General features: G+C 39.9%; 1 protein-coding gene across 1 annotated transcript in view; it reads left to right on the forward strand.

Moving 5' to 3' along the window:
- The window catches only part of kif20ba (kinesin family member 20Ba), a gene marked incomplete at its 5' end in the record, with an annotated part of 58,345 nt that overhangs the window by 19,838 nt on the left and 19,983 nt on the right, over positions 1-18,524 (forward strand). Inside the window, 10 exons of the mRNA XM_080036798.1 lie at positions 812-950; positions 1,402-1,524; positions 1,823-1,877; positions 2,090-2,215; positions 2,735-2,865; positions 3,589-3,744; positions 4,425-4,601; positions 8,593-8,718; positions 10,013-10,123; positions 11,618-11,827. Coding sequence (XP_079892924.1) covers positions 812-950; positions 1,402-1,524; positions 1,823-1,877; positions 2,090-2,215; positions 2,735-2,865; positions 3,589-3,744; positions 4,425-4,601; positions 8,593-8,718; positions 10,013-10,123; positions 11,618-11,827 — 1,354 coding nt within the window. The remainder of the gene's footprint in view (positions 1-811; positions 951-1,401; positions 1,525-1,822; positions 1,878-2,089; positions 2,216-2,734; positions 2,866-3,588; positions 3,745-4,424; positions 4,602-8,592; positions 8,719-10,012; positions 10,124-11,617; positions 11,828-18,524) is intronic.

Genomic DNA, 18,524 nt, shown 5'->3' on the forward strand with positions numbered 1-18,524 from the left:
AAAAAAATTGGTCGGAGTTACATGTCTCTAGAATATTTGGAACATCCGTCAAGAAAAATGGCCAAACATTGACCAAAACATCTTTGCAAGGGCAGGGTTAGGCTGTTAATATGTCAGAACTGTTTGACCAACTTTCCAATCATCACAAAACTTGGTATCTATCTTCTTATCAGATACACTCAACATTTCCACAGGAATTTTTTCAAGTTTTATTTTTTGCGTTCTCAGATGGGAGGATATAAGCAGTTAAGAGCAGTATCTCTGTTTGACATGATCTCATGGTTTTGTACTGGACTATATTATTCTGTCATTGTGAAATACATTTTATCTTTATCTTGACTTTCAGTTACAGGTCTTCATTCATCCGTCCACCTACTGTACTAAACAGTCTGAGGAACAGTAGTGTTGCTGGAGCACAATGTACTATCCTGTCTGTTGAAAGCACTGATAGCAGCTCCTTGTTATCTTGTGTTTGTCTCTCTCTCTCTCTCTGTATCTCTGTCTCTCGCTCTCTCACTCACTCTTTCTCACTCCCTCTCTCTCACAGAGGGTTTTGTTCAAATCTGGGGTTTGAAAAAATGTGCTGTGTTCTTTCCTTCCTAAAATGTAATCTGTTTCTATAGTATTTTCGGCCTGGAGTTTTTAACGTAAATTCGTCAAAATGTTTCTGATAATGGTGGAACTGTAAATTGAAATACATGAAAATTACCTATTTTAAAATCTTTCTCTCTCTCCCCCCTCTCTGTCTCTCTCTCTCCCTCTCTCCCTCCCTCTCTCTGTCTCTCTCCCTTCCCCTCCTTCCCTCCCTCAGACTAAAGGAAAATGGCCGCCTGGACAGTGATAAGGTGAAGAGTTTGAGTCTGGACCTTCAGAGGAAAGACGAAGACGCTTCAGACCTCAGGGAGAAACTAGCCGATTACAAGAAGCAAATACAACAGGTCCAGAAGGAGGTACACACACACACTCACTCTTGCTCTCACACTCACTCACTCACTCACTCACTCACTCACTCACTCACTCACTCACTCACTCACTCACTCACTCACTCACTCACTCACTCACTCACTCACTCACTCACTCACTCACTCACTCACTCACTCACTCAATGTCACACTAATAATAATCATTACTTTACTTAGCTTGCATATATTTGTTTATATATTTTTTTTCTGTTATGTACCTTTTTTTTTACAGTTTTAGTTACTTTTTAATTTAACTTTTTAGTTTAATTTTTTTCTATTAACATAGATTATTGTTATATTTAGCAAGGATTGTCTTAATTTATCTAATCTTAAAAAGACAGAAGTGAAAATAAACTTAAATAAGCAGAAGATATTTACGTTTAAAGGCAGATACACATTTCCCTTCACGCTTAATCTAACTTTACTTCCCCCCCTGTAGATCTCCACGATGAGAGAGGAGGAAAACAGTCTGAAGCAGAAACTTTCTGACACGGAGAAAGTTAAGAAGCAACTTCAGAACGACGTCGCCAACAGAGACAGAATGATACATCAACTCAAAGTGGTAAAATGCTATATTTACATTTTCACTTTTACATTCACTAGAATTACAAATCTCTACAAGAGCATTGCTTACTGTTATCTGCCAGTACTAGGGCTGTGTAGCCATTCAATCAAAACACTTTTTATTTTCATTTTTTCAACATATCGATTTTTGGAAATTGGAAAACGGTACAGATATCACAGAAATAAATATCACAATATATTGCAGAATTTGTTTTAGCTAGTTGGCAACATGTGGGAGATATCCCACATGTTGCCTATATACTTGTCTCATGCTGTGTTCCTCCTTTCTCCTGTAGGATCAATGCTCCAACACAAAGTCTGACCAGACGCTCTATGAGAAAGCCTGTAAAGGTAAACCACGTCTGTGATTCACTAGCATGAGAACATCTCACATTTGAATTCATATTTTGCAACTGATCTTTTCTAAATATATTTTATATATTTTTTTTATACAAGACTACATATTTCAGTATTATTTTGTATGTTAACCCGTGTGTGTGTGTGTGTGTGTGTGTGTGTGTGTGTGTGTGTGTGTGTGTGTGTTGTTGTTGTTTAATTCCTAGACCTTGAATCCAAAGAGGCGATAATGGAGGACATGCGTTTGGCTCTGACAGAGCAGGAGGAAACACAGGAGCAGATGGAAACCATTTTAGAAGAAAAACTCACAACCATCGAGGAACTTTCTACTGGTAAGACACAGACACTCACTCACTCACTCACTCACTCACTCACTCACTCACTCACTCACTCACTCACTCACGCACGCACGCACGCACGCACGCACGCACGCACGCACTCACTCACTCACTCACTCACTCACTCACTCACTCACTCACTCACTCACTCACTCACTCACTCACTCACTCACTCACTCACTCACTCACTCACTCACTCACTCACTCACTCACTCACTCACTCACTCACTCACTCACTCACTCACTCACTCACTCACTCACTCACTCACTCACACGCTCTCAATCTCACCCACTATCTCAAGTAAGAAAGCAGTTGTTAAATATGGCACACACCACCACAATATGCAACAAGAAATTCAAAATACAACTTAATTTGGTCCTTATTTCATAGTGAATACTTACTAAAGCGATAGAAAACCGCTTTTTTTAATGCTAGAATGAGTACAAACTGAAAGTTCCTCGGAGAACCTTTTTAAATATAAGTATTTGGTTTTGTGTTTGTCACGGTTCCAGAGGTGGATAAGCTGAAGGGGCTGCTGCTGCATCAGGACCGAGGGAGGAACACAGTCCTCGAGGGGGACAGCTCATCAGACGACGTCAAACTGGCCAAACAGGAAACCGCTCAAGCTCAGGAGAAACTAAAGGTAGGAACGGGTTAAGTTATTTTTAAAACTTTAAAACTTGGGGCGACTGTGGCTCAGGTGGTAGAGCGGGTCGGCTGATGATCAAAGGGTTGGAGGTTCGATCCCCGCCCTGCCACCTGTGTCATGGTTGTTGTGTCCTTGGGCAAGACACTTCACCCACCTTGCCTCGTGTGAATGTCGATAGTTAGCCTGCTATCGGTGTATGAATGTGTGTGTGAATGGTAACGTGGAAAAAGGAAAATGGGTCTCCCTTGTAAAAGAGTCTTCGGTCTCAATGGGATTTACCTGTAGAAATAAAGGTTAAAAAAAAAAAAAATTGTTATTTTTGTTCTTGGGCTAATAGTGATTTTTGGGGTTAATTAATTCTGAAAACCGAATTTCACAATTAAATGAAAAAATATAAAAAATTAATTTAATTGGTCGGGCTCATGCCGATTTTTGGGGGTAAATAATTCTGAGAGTTGAATGTTACAATTAAATACACAATTGTAAAAATATTTACAAATTAATTTATTTCCTCCTTAATTAAATAAATAATAAAAAAGCAATTATGAAAAAATCATGAAAATACACATACCACAGAACAGAAATAATTATAATAAGTGTCATAAACATTATTTATATGTAAAAAAAAAAAAAAAAAAAATGTATTTAATCCTCAAATGTAGTTAAAGCCCTTGTGACAAAACAACACACCCACTATATAAAGATTGTTGTGTCCAGCTGTGCACAGACAAACACCAAACAGACCGCAGGAAGTGGCTGGAGGAGAAACTCTCTCTGATTGGTCAAGCCAAGGAGGCCGAGGACAAGAGGAACCAGGAAATGAGGAAGTTCGCTGAAGACAGAGAACGCTACAACAGACAGCAGGGACAGCTGGTAAGGAGAGGGTGATACACACACACACACACACTCACGCACGCACGCACACACACACACACACACACACACACACACACACACACACACACACACACACACACACACACACACACACACACACACAGAGATACACGCTATTGTTCATGTAATATTTGTGCCGTAGGGTATGCCATTGTTTTGTTTTGTTATTATTGTATGTTATTGCTCCATACCATTGCATTATGGTCACAAGCCATAAATTAAATTGAAATAAACTTTACCATGATGGCCTTTAGGCGAGACACTGCAGGTTATTAGGGAAACAATTTTGACTTATATATATATTATCAAGAAACAAATCCTTCTGTAATAACCTTCAGAATAGTGCTCAGAATGATTATGGAACGTTTTGTTGATGTAAGTGCTTTAGAAGTTGAGTTCTTTGGTTCAGAGAATTGAAATAAACTAATGTTGAGATAATGTCCGTTAAAGATGGTTGTATAGGAGAAATATACAGACGCAAACAGACAAGATTTAGTCAAATAAACATATACATGTAAAAAAATTATTAAAATTATTATTATAAACTTAAATATTTCACACACAGACACACACACAGTGTACAAACAAAACACACTACACAACCAGTATTTCCCCTACATACATACCATCTAACATTCCCATTCATTCCCTCTCAGGAATCCCTGTCGTCCCAGCTGAGTGAGAAGGACCAGACCCTGGACACATGGCGGCAGGAGAGAGACACGTTGGTGAAAGCTCTAGAGGTCCAACTGATGAAGCTTCTGTCCAGCCAATCAGAGAAGGACAAACTCATCCAGCAGCTACAGCAGCAGAACACACACTCACCACCAGAGGTCAGTGTGACATAAGGATGGTGATACTAGATACTGAGGGGACCGTACACACACACACACACACACACACTTTCTAATGCATGCACTCACAAATACACACATGCTCTAACACATGCACCTCACTCACACACACACACACACACACACACACACACACACACACTCACTCACTCACTCACTCACTCACTCACTCACTCACACACACACACACACACACACACACACACACTCACTCACTCACTCTCTTATGCATGCACCTCACTCACACACACATGCAACTCACTCACTCACTCACACACACACACACACACACACTGACTTACACTCATCTATATAGATGGATAGATATTAACTGATTTTGACCGTTATTTTGAAAACAAGCATTCTCCAGAATCGCTGACTCCACCTTTAATCGAAAAGCTGTGCATTTAAATGTAGTCAGTGAAATAAGTTCCCATCATCTATCCATTAAAAAAAATATATATATATATATGAAAAGTCAACACTCACTCACACTCTCCCCCCCACCACACACACTCACACACAGACACACACACACACACACACACACACCCACACACCCACCCACACACACACACACACACACACACACACACACACACTACTCTGGAACATATGGATTAGGTTTAAGTCAATGGGATGGAACTTTCCTCTAGCCCTGACCCTATAGATTGCACTATACACTACAGGCATCAGATGTATTGCAGACCATTTGATTGAGTGTTGATTTACCCGACTGTGGACTTACTGGCAGGGGCAGAGACCTAAATGTAGTTCACGGAAAAACATTTCTCATTCAGAATGCACATTGCCGAAAGCCCACAGGACACAAGGGACGCACTCACACACACACACACACACACACACACAGTAAACAGAGACACACACACAGTACACAGAGAGACACACACATGGACACACACAGAAAACGGAGACACAAACACACAGACAGATACACACGCACAGTAAATGGAGACATAAACACACACTCTCTCTTACAGAAACACACACAGTCACACACACACACACACGAATGTGTCTAAAATTTCCACATTACTGAAAGCCCACAGGACACAGCGGAAGGCAGCCGCTTGTAACAGATAAATACAGACCCGCTCACTCACTCACTGGCATTACTCTCTTTACTAATTGGTTTCTGTGATGTTCCAGTGCTGAAGAGTTTGAGTACGGTAGTTTCAGTCCAGCGTTCCTTTCTGTCTGGGGTTTTAAGTGCAAAGCGTTTGGTAGATGAATCAGCATTTTTTAAAGGTGTAGTCAGTGATTCTGGAGAACAATTTAAAAAAAAAAAACGTAAAAAAACTGTGAATGTCTCCTCATGATCTGCTACCTGTCCGTACTGTGTGTGTGCGGAAAACACATCCAGTGTTAATACACAGCCTGGGTTCGGTAAATGGGCATGTTGCTAGCTATAATGGGCCCCCTATGTTTACATACCTCTTTACAAAGACTAGGCTGTCTATTAACACTGAATTTTTTTTCAGTGCACAAGACAATCGCGAGGAGATATTCATTTATTTTGACGACAAGCATTCTCCAGAATCACTGACTGAACCTTTTAAATGACAATATCTTTCATTTGGATTGATAAATATGCCTATAACTCTTTTCAGATGCTCTACTATCATGAAACTAACTCCACACATTACATAGTTAGAAGGATTTGGTGGATTTGGGTTTACAGGGGCCTTAAAGACCTACTTCACCAGTGGGAATATGAAGGTGTATTGAACTCAGAGATCCTATGTAGTATAAATGTGCACAACATTTTAGAAATGGGTTCATCCTAGCCTGAGAAAAGGCAGAAAGAGTGTTTTATGGTCTCACTGTCTAACCCTACATTTTCCCATGTGTGACGTCACACATGGGAAAATGTAGGGTTAGGATTATAATAGGGATGTTAAACGATTCATTATTTGCGTGTCGACGTGTCGGAGGCATGAATCGACAAATCGATCGATTTACTATGCCATTAGAAAAGAGAAAAAAAAAGGCAATGTGCATTTTTTTGCGGCAGCAGAGCGTAGTTGTGGTGCTGATAAACTGCGCTTTCCTTTAAACAACACTGGTGCCGCACGCTGTGTGTGTTCAGACTTCATCTGCATCAAAGCCTTTTTGATAATAAAATGAGAGTCTTTAATTTTAAAAACGCTGTCCATGCGTCGGAGGTGAACTCGGCTGAAAACAGAAACAACAGTCCCTTCAGTCGCACTGTCAGCTTGCCGAAATGGCTCTGTGTACTTGAGACATACAAACAGATCGCGGATGCCGTTCCCGTAGACAACGTTAAAGGGCAGGATAGCCCCGGTTATCATTTTATTCAACAAACCACAGAGATTTTCTGCACGGCGGCTCATTCACTCATAGGCTACTTGCGAGGTCTCCTGGTGATCGTCACCGTCACAGCGCTACTCGCTGCTTTGCCCGGGCGGAGGCTTTGTGTGAAGGTGATTTAACATCACGGCCGTAGATGAATGCTATAACTTTATGCTGCATATGTTGCACTGCACTGTTGGCCCACACAGGACATTTAATGCGCGCACATTGCAGAAATGAAGCGCCTGCAGCGCGCTCGTGACCACACGTGAACTCGCATCACGGACGTCTCACATGTCCCCAAAACATCTAATAAAGTAAAACACCCGATTTACCGATTTCTATTTTTAGAGTCGCCTTGGGCACGAGTCGAAAATCGAGCCGAGAATCGACACATTGTTCACATCCCTAGATTATAAGGACAGCTGGGCCAAGGGAAGACTGAGAGAAGAAAAACCTCATTCATTATATTATAATAATGATTTTATAATGATAGAACGCCGGTTCAGTATGGGTGAAGTATCCCTTTAAGATGTAGTTATTTATTTCTTCCATATATCCACATCGTTACATTTAAGTAAATTTGCTCTTTGCTGACCCATATTTTGTCCTCACCCAAGCCCTTTGTGTGGGGATTTTCAAAATAGGATAATTCCTTTTATTGTGCCCACTGTCTGTGTGAAGGACAAGGCTGTAGTGAATTGATTCTGGGCTCAATGTCTAAAAATGACTATTGATTTTGAAATTAGGATCAGGACAAAATTTTGTTCGGGTAATTGTGGGTGATATTATGCGGGCGTTGCTGTATAGGGAAAACCACAAACGATATGAAAGATACTCGATAAGTGTGACAGAGTGCACAGCCTTCATACTGCAGAGATAATCATACAGGGGTTATTGAAAGCATTACATCTTTCTTTATTATATATTAATTATATTTCAAATAAGAGGCTGTTGTGGTCTTAACAATAAAGTCTAGATATGCAGCCTAACCGTATTTATGCAGAAGACAGATTAACTTTCCATCCGTGGTCATAATATTTCATACTTTTAATAAACTAATAAACATTTTGTGAGAAACTGATTCGTTATTGTAGGTCAAAGTTACTGTGACCTCAAATCTTGTTTTGCACAATATTTTCAAGAATGCACAAAAATTACCCAAGGTCTCATTTTCGACCCACCACTGTACGTTTTATTGTCTGTGTCCAGCAATTATATGCCTTGAGGAGACATAAAAAAACCACAGTATTTTTTAAACAAATTTAATTCTGGGTTGTCAATTCTCAAGCTCCTTAAATATGTTTCATTTGTTAAAACTTTCTAAAACCCACACACACACAAAAAAAAATACAGCTCTGGAAAAAATTAAGAGATCATTCCAAATATTCAGTGTCACGTGTTTTACTATTTATAGGCATATGTTTGAGTAGAATGAACATTTTGGTTTTATTCTACAAACTACTGACAACATTTCTACCAAATTCCCCCCCAAAAATATCGTCATTAAAGAGCATTTCCATTAAGTAATGTAGAGATGAAGATTGAAGAAAAATCCAGACAGGTCTCTTAATTTCTTCCAGAGCTGTTTTGTGAATGAAAACATACTCAAGTGTCCATGCTCTCCCTGTTACAGAATGGTGATGGCGGTGTGGGTGTAGCAGAGCTTCAAGCCGCTCTGTCAGAGAGAGAGACAGAGATACAACGACTGAAAGATCAACTCCAGGTCTTCAAATCAAAACAAGAGGAGACAGACACACAGGTCAGTTTGAAAGGAATATTTATATTTTTATGTTTAAACGGTTCATTTAAAGGTGGACTCAGTGATTCTGGAGAACGCTTGTTGTCAAAATCACTTTTTGTTTAAACCAGTGAATATCTCCTCACAATCCGCTATATGTCTGTACTGTGTGCTGAAAAACAATCTAGTTAATAAACAGTCTAGGCTCTGTAAACAAAGGGGGCCCACTGTATCTAGCAACATGCCCGTTCCGTTTACAGAGCCTAGGCGGTGTATTAAACCTGGAATTTTTTTCTCGGCACACACACAGTACAGACAGGTAGCGGATTGGAGGAGCGGATGATTTTGACCTTTAAAGGCCTTCGAAGATTTCTCCTTGAAAAAGTACATGCATAAACACGTATCATTGAGAAGCTTGAATTGATATATTTAGTGCAATTATAGAAATGTAAGTCCTTATAATAAATAGGCGATGTTTAGCTGTCTGCACCTGTTCCTCCAATTCTTTCTTTTGGGAATAATAACCCCTATAAACCCTTCTAGTTTTCAAGGGGGTCTCGACATCTGTTTGTCCTTCTCTGACAGCGCCACCTGCACCCAGGAAGTGGGGTGTGTGTGTGTGTGTGTGTGTGTGTGTGTGTGTGTGTGTGTGTGTGTGTGTGTGTGTGTGTGTGTGTGTGTGTGTGTGTGTGTGTGTGTGTGTGTGTGTGAGAGTTATTGAAGATGGATGATGTAGTCTGTGAACTTGCACAAAGCTGCTGGTTCTAATAATAAACGTTTTCAGTGTTGAAACGGTAATTAACTTTGATCTGTGTCTTGTATAATACCGTGACGGGTCCTTGAATTTCAGGGAATGGAACCTGAAAAGTCTTGGAAAAGTCCTTGTTTCCAACATGGGGACAATGTTTTGATTTGACTGTGATATTTTTGAATTTCTTAATCTGAATACGACCACAATAAAAAAAAGTATAATAATTGTTTGACTTTTACTTATTGCTGACATTGTTAATCTTTTTTTTAAATGTATTTGACACAATGTTATGGACTTGTAGAGGCACTACAATAAAGGTGGAGTCAGTGATTCTGGAGTATGGTTGTTGACAAAATCATGTATTCAACAAACTCACTACGGACAATAAGCAGATTGTTTGGATATATTCACTGATTTGACAGTGATTTTGTCAACAAATATTTTCCAGAATTGCTTACCCCGCCTTTAACATTAAATACACTTTATTAGTACGTATTCGATAGCAAACTAAACTCGATATCATGATTTATTTTATTCTCCTTTTCCTCCTTGTGCCTGTGACAGACTCTAAGCCCCGAGGCCCCTGCTTCGTCTGAGGGAAACCCCGACAGTGACACTATAACCAGGAAGTCAGGAGGACGGAGGAGGGACACCAGAGCCTCAGTCACCAGTCAGGTAAGATAGTAGTAGTAATAGTACATTTATTTCGGTCCATGACCACAAAGACATAATACAAACACGATCAATCATTTAAGAAAATAAACAATGGCCAAAAAGGGTGTAGGAAGAAGCCGAGGTGTATTATGCCTAAACCCTTCTTGACATTACATATTATATTTCACAAAACAAGAATATTGGTCTGTAGTTTACTTTATCAATCAAGCTGAAGGAAAGAAAACACAGGTTTTAATTTTCAAATTGTCTGATTTATGATAGGCTACAATTTGTTCTGGAATACATGCAGAAAATGCATTTTTAAAACCTATAATAGTATTTTTTGATTGATAAAAAACGTGTATTCAAATCAGTTTGGATATAATATTTGGACATTAATATGTTGTAGAAATGAAATGAAGATTTTAACTCTGGTATTTATCCAGCGTCTAGATTTTGGTTTTGTAAAAAATAAAAATGCATATTTCTGCGTTATTGTTGTAATCAACTAGAAAGGTTTCAAGATGATATCTATAAAAATCTAGCCACCTATATAAAGTGAACCTTCAGACAGTTGCATAACGTTGGTCAGAGTTGGACAAGTCTGTGGCCTCTTACATTCTGTTCTTTTACATTATCTGAGTCTACGATCACAGTGAAGCAGGGAACGCTCAGACAGGAACATCAGACAAGGAAGAGTAATGGATTCTGGTAACACAAAACCTCAGTGAATCTGCAGGAAAAAAAGTTTTTATCTTTTAGCAAGAGAAAACTGGATTTTTCAGTTCCTTCACTCTTCTGACGGCCGGTCACACTTTCAAACAGTGTTCCAGGGATCCTGTGTGTGTGTGTGTGTGTGTGTGTGTGTGTGTGTGTGTGTGTGTGTGTGTGTGTGTGTGTGTGTGTGTGTGTGTGTGTGTGTGTGTGTGTGTGTGTGTGTGCTCCGAAAGTATTGAATAATTCCGTCATCATAAATCAAAACTAGATTATTTATTATTTTCAGGGGGAACTATGTAACTTTGGGGTTGTCAGACAAGTGAAGTTCATTTTCTAAGGTTTATTCTCGTAACTGAATAAACAAACTTTCCTCACAGGGAAAATGTAGATCCCTGGAACACTGTTTGAAGTTAGAAAGCTTCCTGAAAAGTTACTGTTTCAGTGTTGTTGTTGTTGTTTACAGCAGCAGGGCCCACAGTTTGGTTTACAAACATATTCTAGTCTTACGTTTGGTTCCAGGTTCCTCAAAATATTTTTGATTTTATCTATGATGATAGAATTATTCAATATTAAGAATTACATGTAGAGAAAATATGTTTAGTAAATTAACTGCAGGCTTTGTGAATGTTAACAAATCCCCCTCCTCTGGAACTTCATAGTGCACCTTTAAACAATCAGTAAAAAACAGTGAAGAAGTAAAACATTAGATAAAACAACTTATAAACAACATAGAAGATTCAATTACTGGCCTTGATGCACTGCTGTTTTAAGCTAAAAAATCATGTGTTTTTCCAACAGAGTTCCACTGGCTATCCGTCGGTTCTAGAATCCTCTGAGATCTCGACGGAGAACGGGAGAATGCGCCGGTTCCCCAAGCCGGAGATGGAGATTTCCTTCAGTCCTTTAAAGCCCAACCACATGGCTCTGCGTCGCCACGGAGACCACAGCTCTGTCACCGTGAAAATCACTCGCTCTGCGCGCAAGAGGAAGAGCGAAGAGATGGGCCAGGTAGGGACCAAACAGAGACAAGCAGCTTGTTGAAACATGTTTCATTCACACACACACACACACACACACACACACACACACACACACTAGCCTGACACACACACAAACACACACACATACACACTAGCCTGGCACACACACACACAAACACACACACACACACTAGCCTGGCACCGCCCGCCTACCTACTTCCGCTCAATTTTCATTTCCCTTCAGTAGTCAGTCTGGGTCGGTGGTTTATTCGCGGGTTTTCTCAGCCAGATTTCTGCCGGTCCAATCAGCGAACAGAGGGAGTGGCTGAGAACAATGACGTTGAGGTCGTGCGCCAGTTTCAGTTGTAGTCACAAGCCGGCACATGACATACGTCACGACCAAACGTTATGCGATTGGTTGGCAGATCCAGAGTGGCACTGGGCAGATCCAATAGTTTTAAACTTCAACAGACACCCGCCTTCAAATGAGGTAACGTTTGTCAATTGAGCGATTCCAAATTCCTCTATACAAATGAAATGAAGTACGATGGTCTGGTAGGACCAGGCTACACACACACACATACAGCGACTTTTGTAGTTTCATCACGAACCGATATTATGGCGATTCATTGTTCTAGAAAAGAGGTATATTTAAGTTTTTTTTAATGGATTGATAAAGAGAAATTGTCATAAAAAGTGTTCTGTTGAGGTAAACTTTGCTAAAAAAAAAAATAACAATTTTTATTTGGTCGTGGGGGAATTTTTATTTATTATTCTTCCAAGGTGGATATGACTTTATGACAGAAAAGTGAGAACCACGGATTTAAATTACCATAATTTAATATTCGTATGTCTTTTTGCCCTTGTCCTACTATAACAAAAGGCAGTGTGTGTGTTTAAATCCCCCATTGTATGTACAGACATCTGTGGGTACATGTCCTACTATAACCAAAGGGTGTGTGTGTGTGTGTGTGTGTGTGTGTGTGTGTGTGTGTGTGTGTGTGTGTGTGTGTGTGTGTGTGTGTGTGTGTGTGTGTGTGTGTGTGTGTGTGTGTGTGTGTGTGTGTGTGTGTGTGTGTGTGTGTGTGTGTGTGTGTGTGTGTGTGTGAATCCCCCCACTGTATATACACACATCTGTACCATGTTCCCCTTGAAGCTTAGGGCCTAAAAATACATCTTCCCTGGATAGTAACAACAACCTTGCAGCAGGAGCCTTAGAGACACAGGCAGACAGACAGACAGACAGGCAGACAGACAGACAGACAGGCAGACAGACAGACAGACAGACAGGCTTAGAGGAGTTCGTTTCTCACACGTTTTGTGGAGAAAATGTCACTGGAACCTTTTTCTTAGCTGACATCCATCTAGCTAAGCTTGTGCAGGATTGTCTTAACATTTGGTTTTGAGAATGGAACAAAAGCTATCGCAATGGCATTTTTTTTTTGTTTTTTTTTTACATTTGTCGGTAAAGCATTCATCCATTGTTTTGCAAATGTGACCAACTTAGGTTAATATAACCTAATAAGGACTGAAGCTGCACTCTAAATAGCATTATTTATTAATTTTTCCGTTTTAATGTGTTTCTATTTTAACTTTTTTAGCCTATTCTCCTTTCTATGTAACTTTTATGGGCTGGGGTGGAACAATCTTAAATTTTAAATGTTTTATTATGTTAAATATATTTTTTAAGGACACTAGAAATCACAAATAAATTAATCTTGATACTTTGAAGTAATAACTGAAACCTGGGTAGTCATCTAAAATGCTCTGCTGATTGTTTGAGTGCACTTTTGTGACACATTTTTAGTTTCTCCTACAAAGCTTTTCTCACCAACGCATTTTACTCTCAACATTTTAGATTTATGTACATGAGAAAATGTCCGTGGAACCTTTTCTCATGGCTCACATCCTTCTAGCTAAGGCTGTGCAGGATTGTCTTAACATTTAGTTTTGAGAATGGAACAATAGCTATCGTAATGGTGTGTGCATATTTGTCACTCCTACACATCTACATAGGGAATTTGAAACAAGCTGGGATGTGTGAAATTTGTGTTTGAGATTTTACACAAATAGGTTGCCACTTCTCTCTCTGTCTCCAACTTTTTAGATTTATGTACATTTATTGATTTATGAGCTTGTATTGCCTCTCTGTTCATTTATCACATGGAGTCTCACCTGCCAAACTAGTCATTTGTAAAAGCAGCGTTTTGTTGGATGCAGCAGATTGTTTCACTTGTGCACAAACATTGCAGAATTGTCGCAAAAACATTTAGTCACATAGAGAGCTGAGATATTTTGATTGATTGTGTATCCGTAGAAAAGTTGTATGTGTTACCTGCCTCTCTCTCTCTCTCCATTTATCTTGGAGAGCCTAAACCTGACACACTAGTCATTTGTAGAAGCAGATTGAAGAAAAATGAGAAAGCGTTTTGTTTGAAACGGCAGATTTCTTCACTTATGCAAACATGGAAGAATCGTCACAAATACATTTAGTCACACTGCTGTAGTATTTTGATTAATTGTGTAGCCCTAGGCAATAAGGTAGAAATGTTTCTGTAGAGAGACAGTATCACAAAATGTCATAGTTGAAATCAGGGTAACGGCGGGGTTCTTAAAATGAACAATTCTTAATTTGAACTGGGAGATTCTTGGGGTATATTGTAAAATAACATGCACAATAGAAAATACATATAATATCAGCTAATGCACAAGCAGATAATAAAGTACAGCATTATAGCATATAGCATAGCATTATTTTAAACACCAGTCTCAGCAATAGCAATGTGAAATAGCCATAAGCGTGTGTGTGTGTGTGTGTGTGTGTGTGTGTGTGTACTGTGTATACTGTGTCCTTGGGCAAGACACTTCACCTTGCCTGACGTGAATGTGTATGACTGCTGTGTGTTTGAGGTGGTGGTCGGAGGGGCCGTTGGCGCGGAATGGCAGCCACGCTTCCGTCAGTCTGCCCCAGAACTATCGTAGTTTACCACCACCGGTATGACTGTGTGTGAATGAATGGAACCTGGAACCCTGTAAGCGCTTTGGGTCCCAAGGGAATAAAGCGCTATATAAATCCTATCCATTATTATTATTATTATTATTATTATAAGCCGTATAAGGCAGAGTGTGTGTGTGTGTGTGTGTGTGTGTGTCAAGTTTGAATATCAAGGTCAACAAGCAAATCCCATCAGTGCTATACGGGAACGGATTACAGAGTCCATTTCAGCCCAATACTACGGCTGCTCTCTGAAACCAAATTACATCCGACACCTCGTCTTGAAAATGTAATATAATCCAGGAAAAGACCAAAGAATAGGGCTGTGAGTCTTATTAAAGATAATTTGTTGGCATTTTCAAGCTTTATTAGATAGTACAGTTAGTAGAGTTGAAATGGGGAGACAGATAGAGAGAGGGGGATGACCTGCAGTAAAAGTCCACGGGTCACATTTGAACCCACGACCACTGCAACGAAGGCTGGAGCCAATATGATACACGCTCTATCCACTACGCTACTATCTAATAAAGCTTGAACTTGCCCAAAAAAAATCTTTAAACAATTCCCATACCGGTTCCTATTTTTTCCACCACCCCTACCAAGGAATATCCATGGTAACGAGACCACACACAGATAAGTGTGTCAGAAATTCCAGGGTGAACAGTATAAAGGTTGTTTTCAGGACAAGCTCTCGGTGGAATATGGTGAAATGTATCCGAGGAACTGCACTTATGTTAATTGGTTTGTTCCCACTAATACGAGGAAAGTGGGCTAATGCCTCTGTTGTTCTGGGCTCCCAAAGGCACGTGACACATACTAGGGCTACTGCAAAGCATGTCGTCTGAATACACAGCTCAATTTCACCAAAGAACACCTATTTATTGAGACACTGAATTTTTATTTATTTACTTTTTCAAGCACTGATCAATTTAGAGATTTTTGTCTATTTTGCTTCCATAACATGTCTTCTTTCATACTCGTTTAAATCAAAAAGTCCAAAATGTACATTCAGGTGTTTATTTGACTAAACCTTGTCTGTTTGTGTCTGTATATTTCTCCTATACAACCATATTTACCGGACACTATCTCGACTTTAGTTTTTCTCCAATACTCTGAACCAAACATCTCAACTTCTAAAGCACTTACATCAACTAAACTTTCCATAATCATTCTCAGCACTATTCTGAAGGTTATTACAGAAGGATTTGTTCTTAAGTTGTCCATCGAACTTAAACACAGCAAAAATGTATTAAATTATCATTCTACTAACCTTATTATATTGTTAAATTGAGAGGGTATAAACACCCAAACGGTGTGTGTGTGTGTGTGTGTGTGTGTGTGTGTGTGTGTGTGTGTGTGTGTGTGTGTGTGTGTGTGTGTGTGTGTGTGTGTGTGTGTGTGTGTGTGTGTGTGTGTGTGTGTGTGTGTGTGTGTGTGTGTGTGTGTGTGTGTGTGTGTGTGTGTGTGTGTGTGTGTGTGTGTGTGTGTGTGTGTGTGTGTGTATAAGTAACCTAACTATCTTGTCAAATACAGTTTTGACTTGTCATTCGAACAAGTTTTTACCCCTGCTGCCTAACAGTGTTCAGCCGAACTTTTTGGATTGAATGGTGCCATCCGTCAGATGCAGGTTGACAGATATAAATCAGTTAGACACCTTTGCTCGGGGACTCTGTGTGTGTGTGTGTGTGTGTGTGTGTGTGTGTGTGTGTGTGTGTGCAGTATTTTGACAGCAATTTTCACACAGTCAGTCAGCGACAAAAACAAACTTTTCATAGGCTAACTTTTTCATCCCCAAGCGCATAGATATCAGTGTTATGCAGTTACTGTATGTAGGCTGTTTTTTTTTTGTTTTTTGTATTTTTCCATCACTTGATATTGTGGAAAGACTTGAGGCAGTGGTGGATGATGCCACCTCTAGTAACTATAGCTTCTTGTCCTTGAAGGCCACCGTAGCTTCTGTAAAGTCTAATAAACCAACCAACTAATAAAAAGATGATGAAGAAGTACTATAGAATAAATGACTCAATACATCTTCACCTCATCACTCGATATTGTGGAAAGACTTGAGGCAGTGGTGGGTGATGCCATCTTTAGTAACTAGCTTCTTGTCCTTGAAGGCCACCGAAGCTTTTGTAATTATTCGAAAGGGAAGAGTTAGCAAGGGAGCGTTGACATCTGGAATCTTAAATATTTCAATATTACACAATAATTCAATATAAGTAGAACTAAAGAAACAACTGTTGTTTGCACATTAAAGTAGCTACGTGGAACTTTTAAATATTTCTGAAACCGTCTAATTTTTCCTCTGATAATCATAAATTACACGTACGCAAACAAGACCATCAGTGCAAATAATGCTATTTTTATATTGTTTTTCTTAATGCCTTTGTCATGGGCACATTCACCCAGGAACTATAGCTGGCTTAGTAAAACTCTACCGCTTTAGTCCAAAGGGGGGTGCAAGAATTAACACAAACTTAAAGAGGACCTATTATACTACTTTTCTGGTCTTAATTTCTTGTTTTACACTGCTATAGAGCAACCTGACACGAATCACATCACAAAAAACTATGTAGATTTTCGGGAAGCTCTTTCTCTTATTTTGGCGATCCAGCATGCCTGTGCTTCGGCCATCTCCGCTCCCTCCGCCTGTGCTTCGGCCATCTCCGCTACCCTCCCCCCCTCCTGCAAACCCCACTCCGTTGTGATTGGTTACCTTCCTTCCGGAACACGTTCAGTGGCGGGAAGCGCGAGCATGGACCTATAAGGGCGCGAGACAGACGCGAGCGAGGAAGTGACAGCATTACTATACATGGAAACATCCGCGTGGTGACGACACCAAGTTACATGCGACGTCACGAAGTTACAAAGCGTCAAGCCGCTTTGAACACGTGACTTCTCGACTGGCTAGAATAGTGTCTAGTGCTCTGCACAGACACCCCAGACGGTCAGCAGGGAATACATCGAAATGCATGTAAGTCATTATTTGATAATTTAGTATGGTTGAGCATGACTATAAATCATCATAAAAACGTTTATAGGTCATAAAAGTCAAAAAGCATCATAGGTCCTCTTTAAAGTTCCTCGAAGCACCTTTTTTAAAGTAAACAAATAGTGAAATATACAGTATCTCACAAAAGTGAGTACACCCCTAACATTTCTTCAAATATTTCATTATATCTTTCCATGCGACAACACTGAATAAATGACACTTTGATACAATGTTAAGTAGTCAGTGTACAGCTTGTATAACAGTGTAAATTTACTGTCCCCTCAAAATAACTCGACACACAGCCATTAATGTCTAAACTGTTGGCAACAAAAGTGAGTACACCCCTAAGAAAAAATGTCCAAATTGGGCCCAAAGTGTCAATATTTTGTTTTGCCATCGTTATTTTCTAGCACTGCCTTAACCCTCTTGGGCATGTAGTTCACTAGAGCTTCACAGGTTGCAACTGGAACCCTCTTCTACCCATTCATGACGACATCAAGGAGCTGGTGGATATTAGAGTCCTTGCGCTCCTCCATCTCCCGTTTGAGGATGCCCCAAAGATGCTCAATAGGGTTTAAGACTGGAGACATGCTTGGCCAGTCCATAACCTTTACCCTCAGCTTCTTTAGCAAGCCAGTGGTCGTTCGGAGGGGTGTTTAGGGTCGTTATCATGTTGCGGTACTGCCCTGCGGCCCAGTTTATGAAGGGAGGGGATCATGCTCTGCTTCAGTATGTCAC

This window comes from Ammodytes marinus (assembly GCF_949987685.1).
Source record: "Ammodytes marinus genome assembly, chromosome: 11".
Classification (NCBI taxonomy): domain Eukaryota; kingdom Metazoa; phylum Chordata; class Actinopteri; order Uranoscopiformes; family Ammodytidae; genus Ammodytes; species Ammodytes marinus.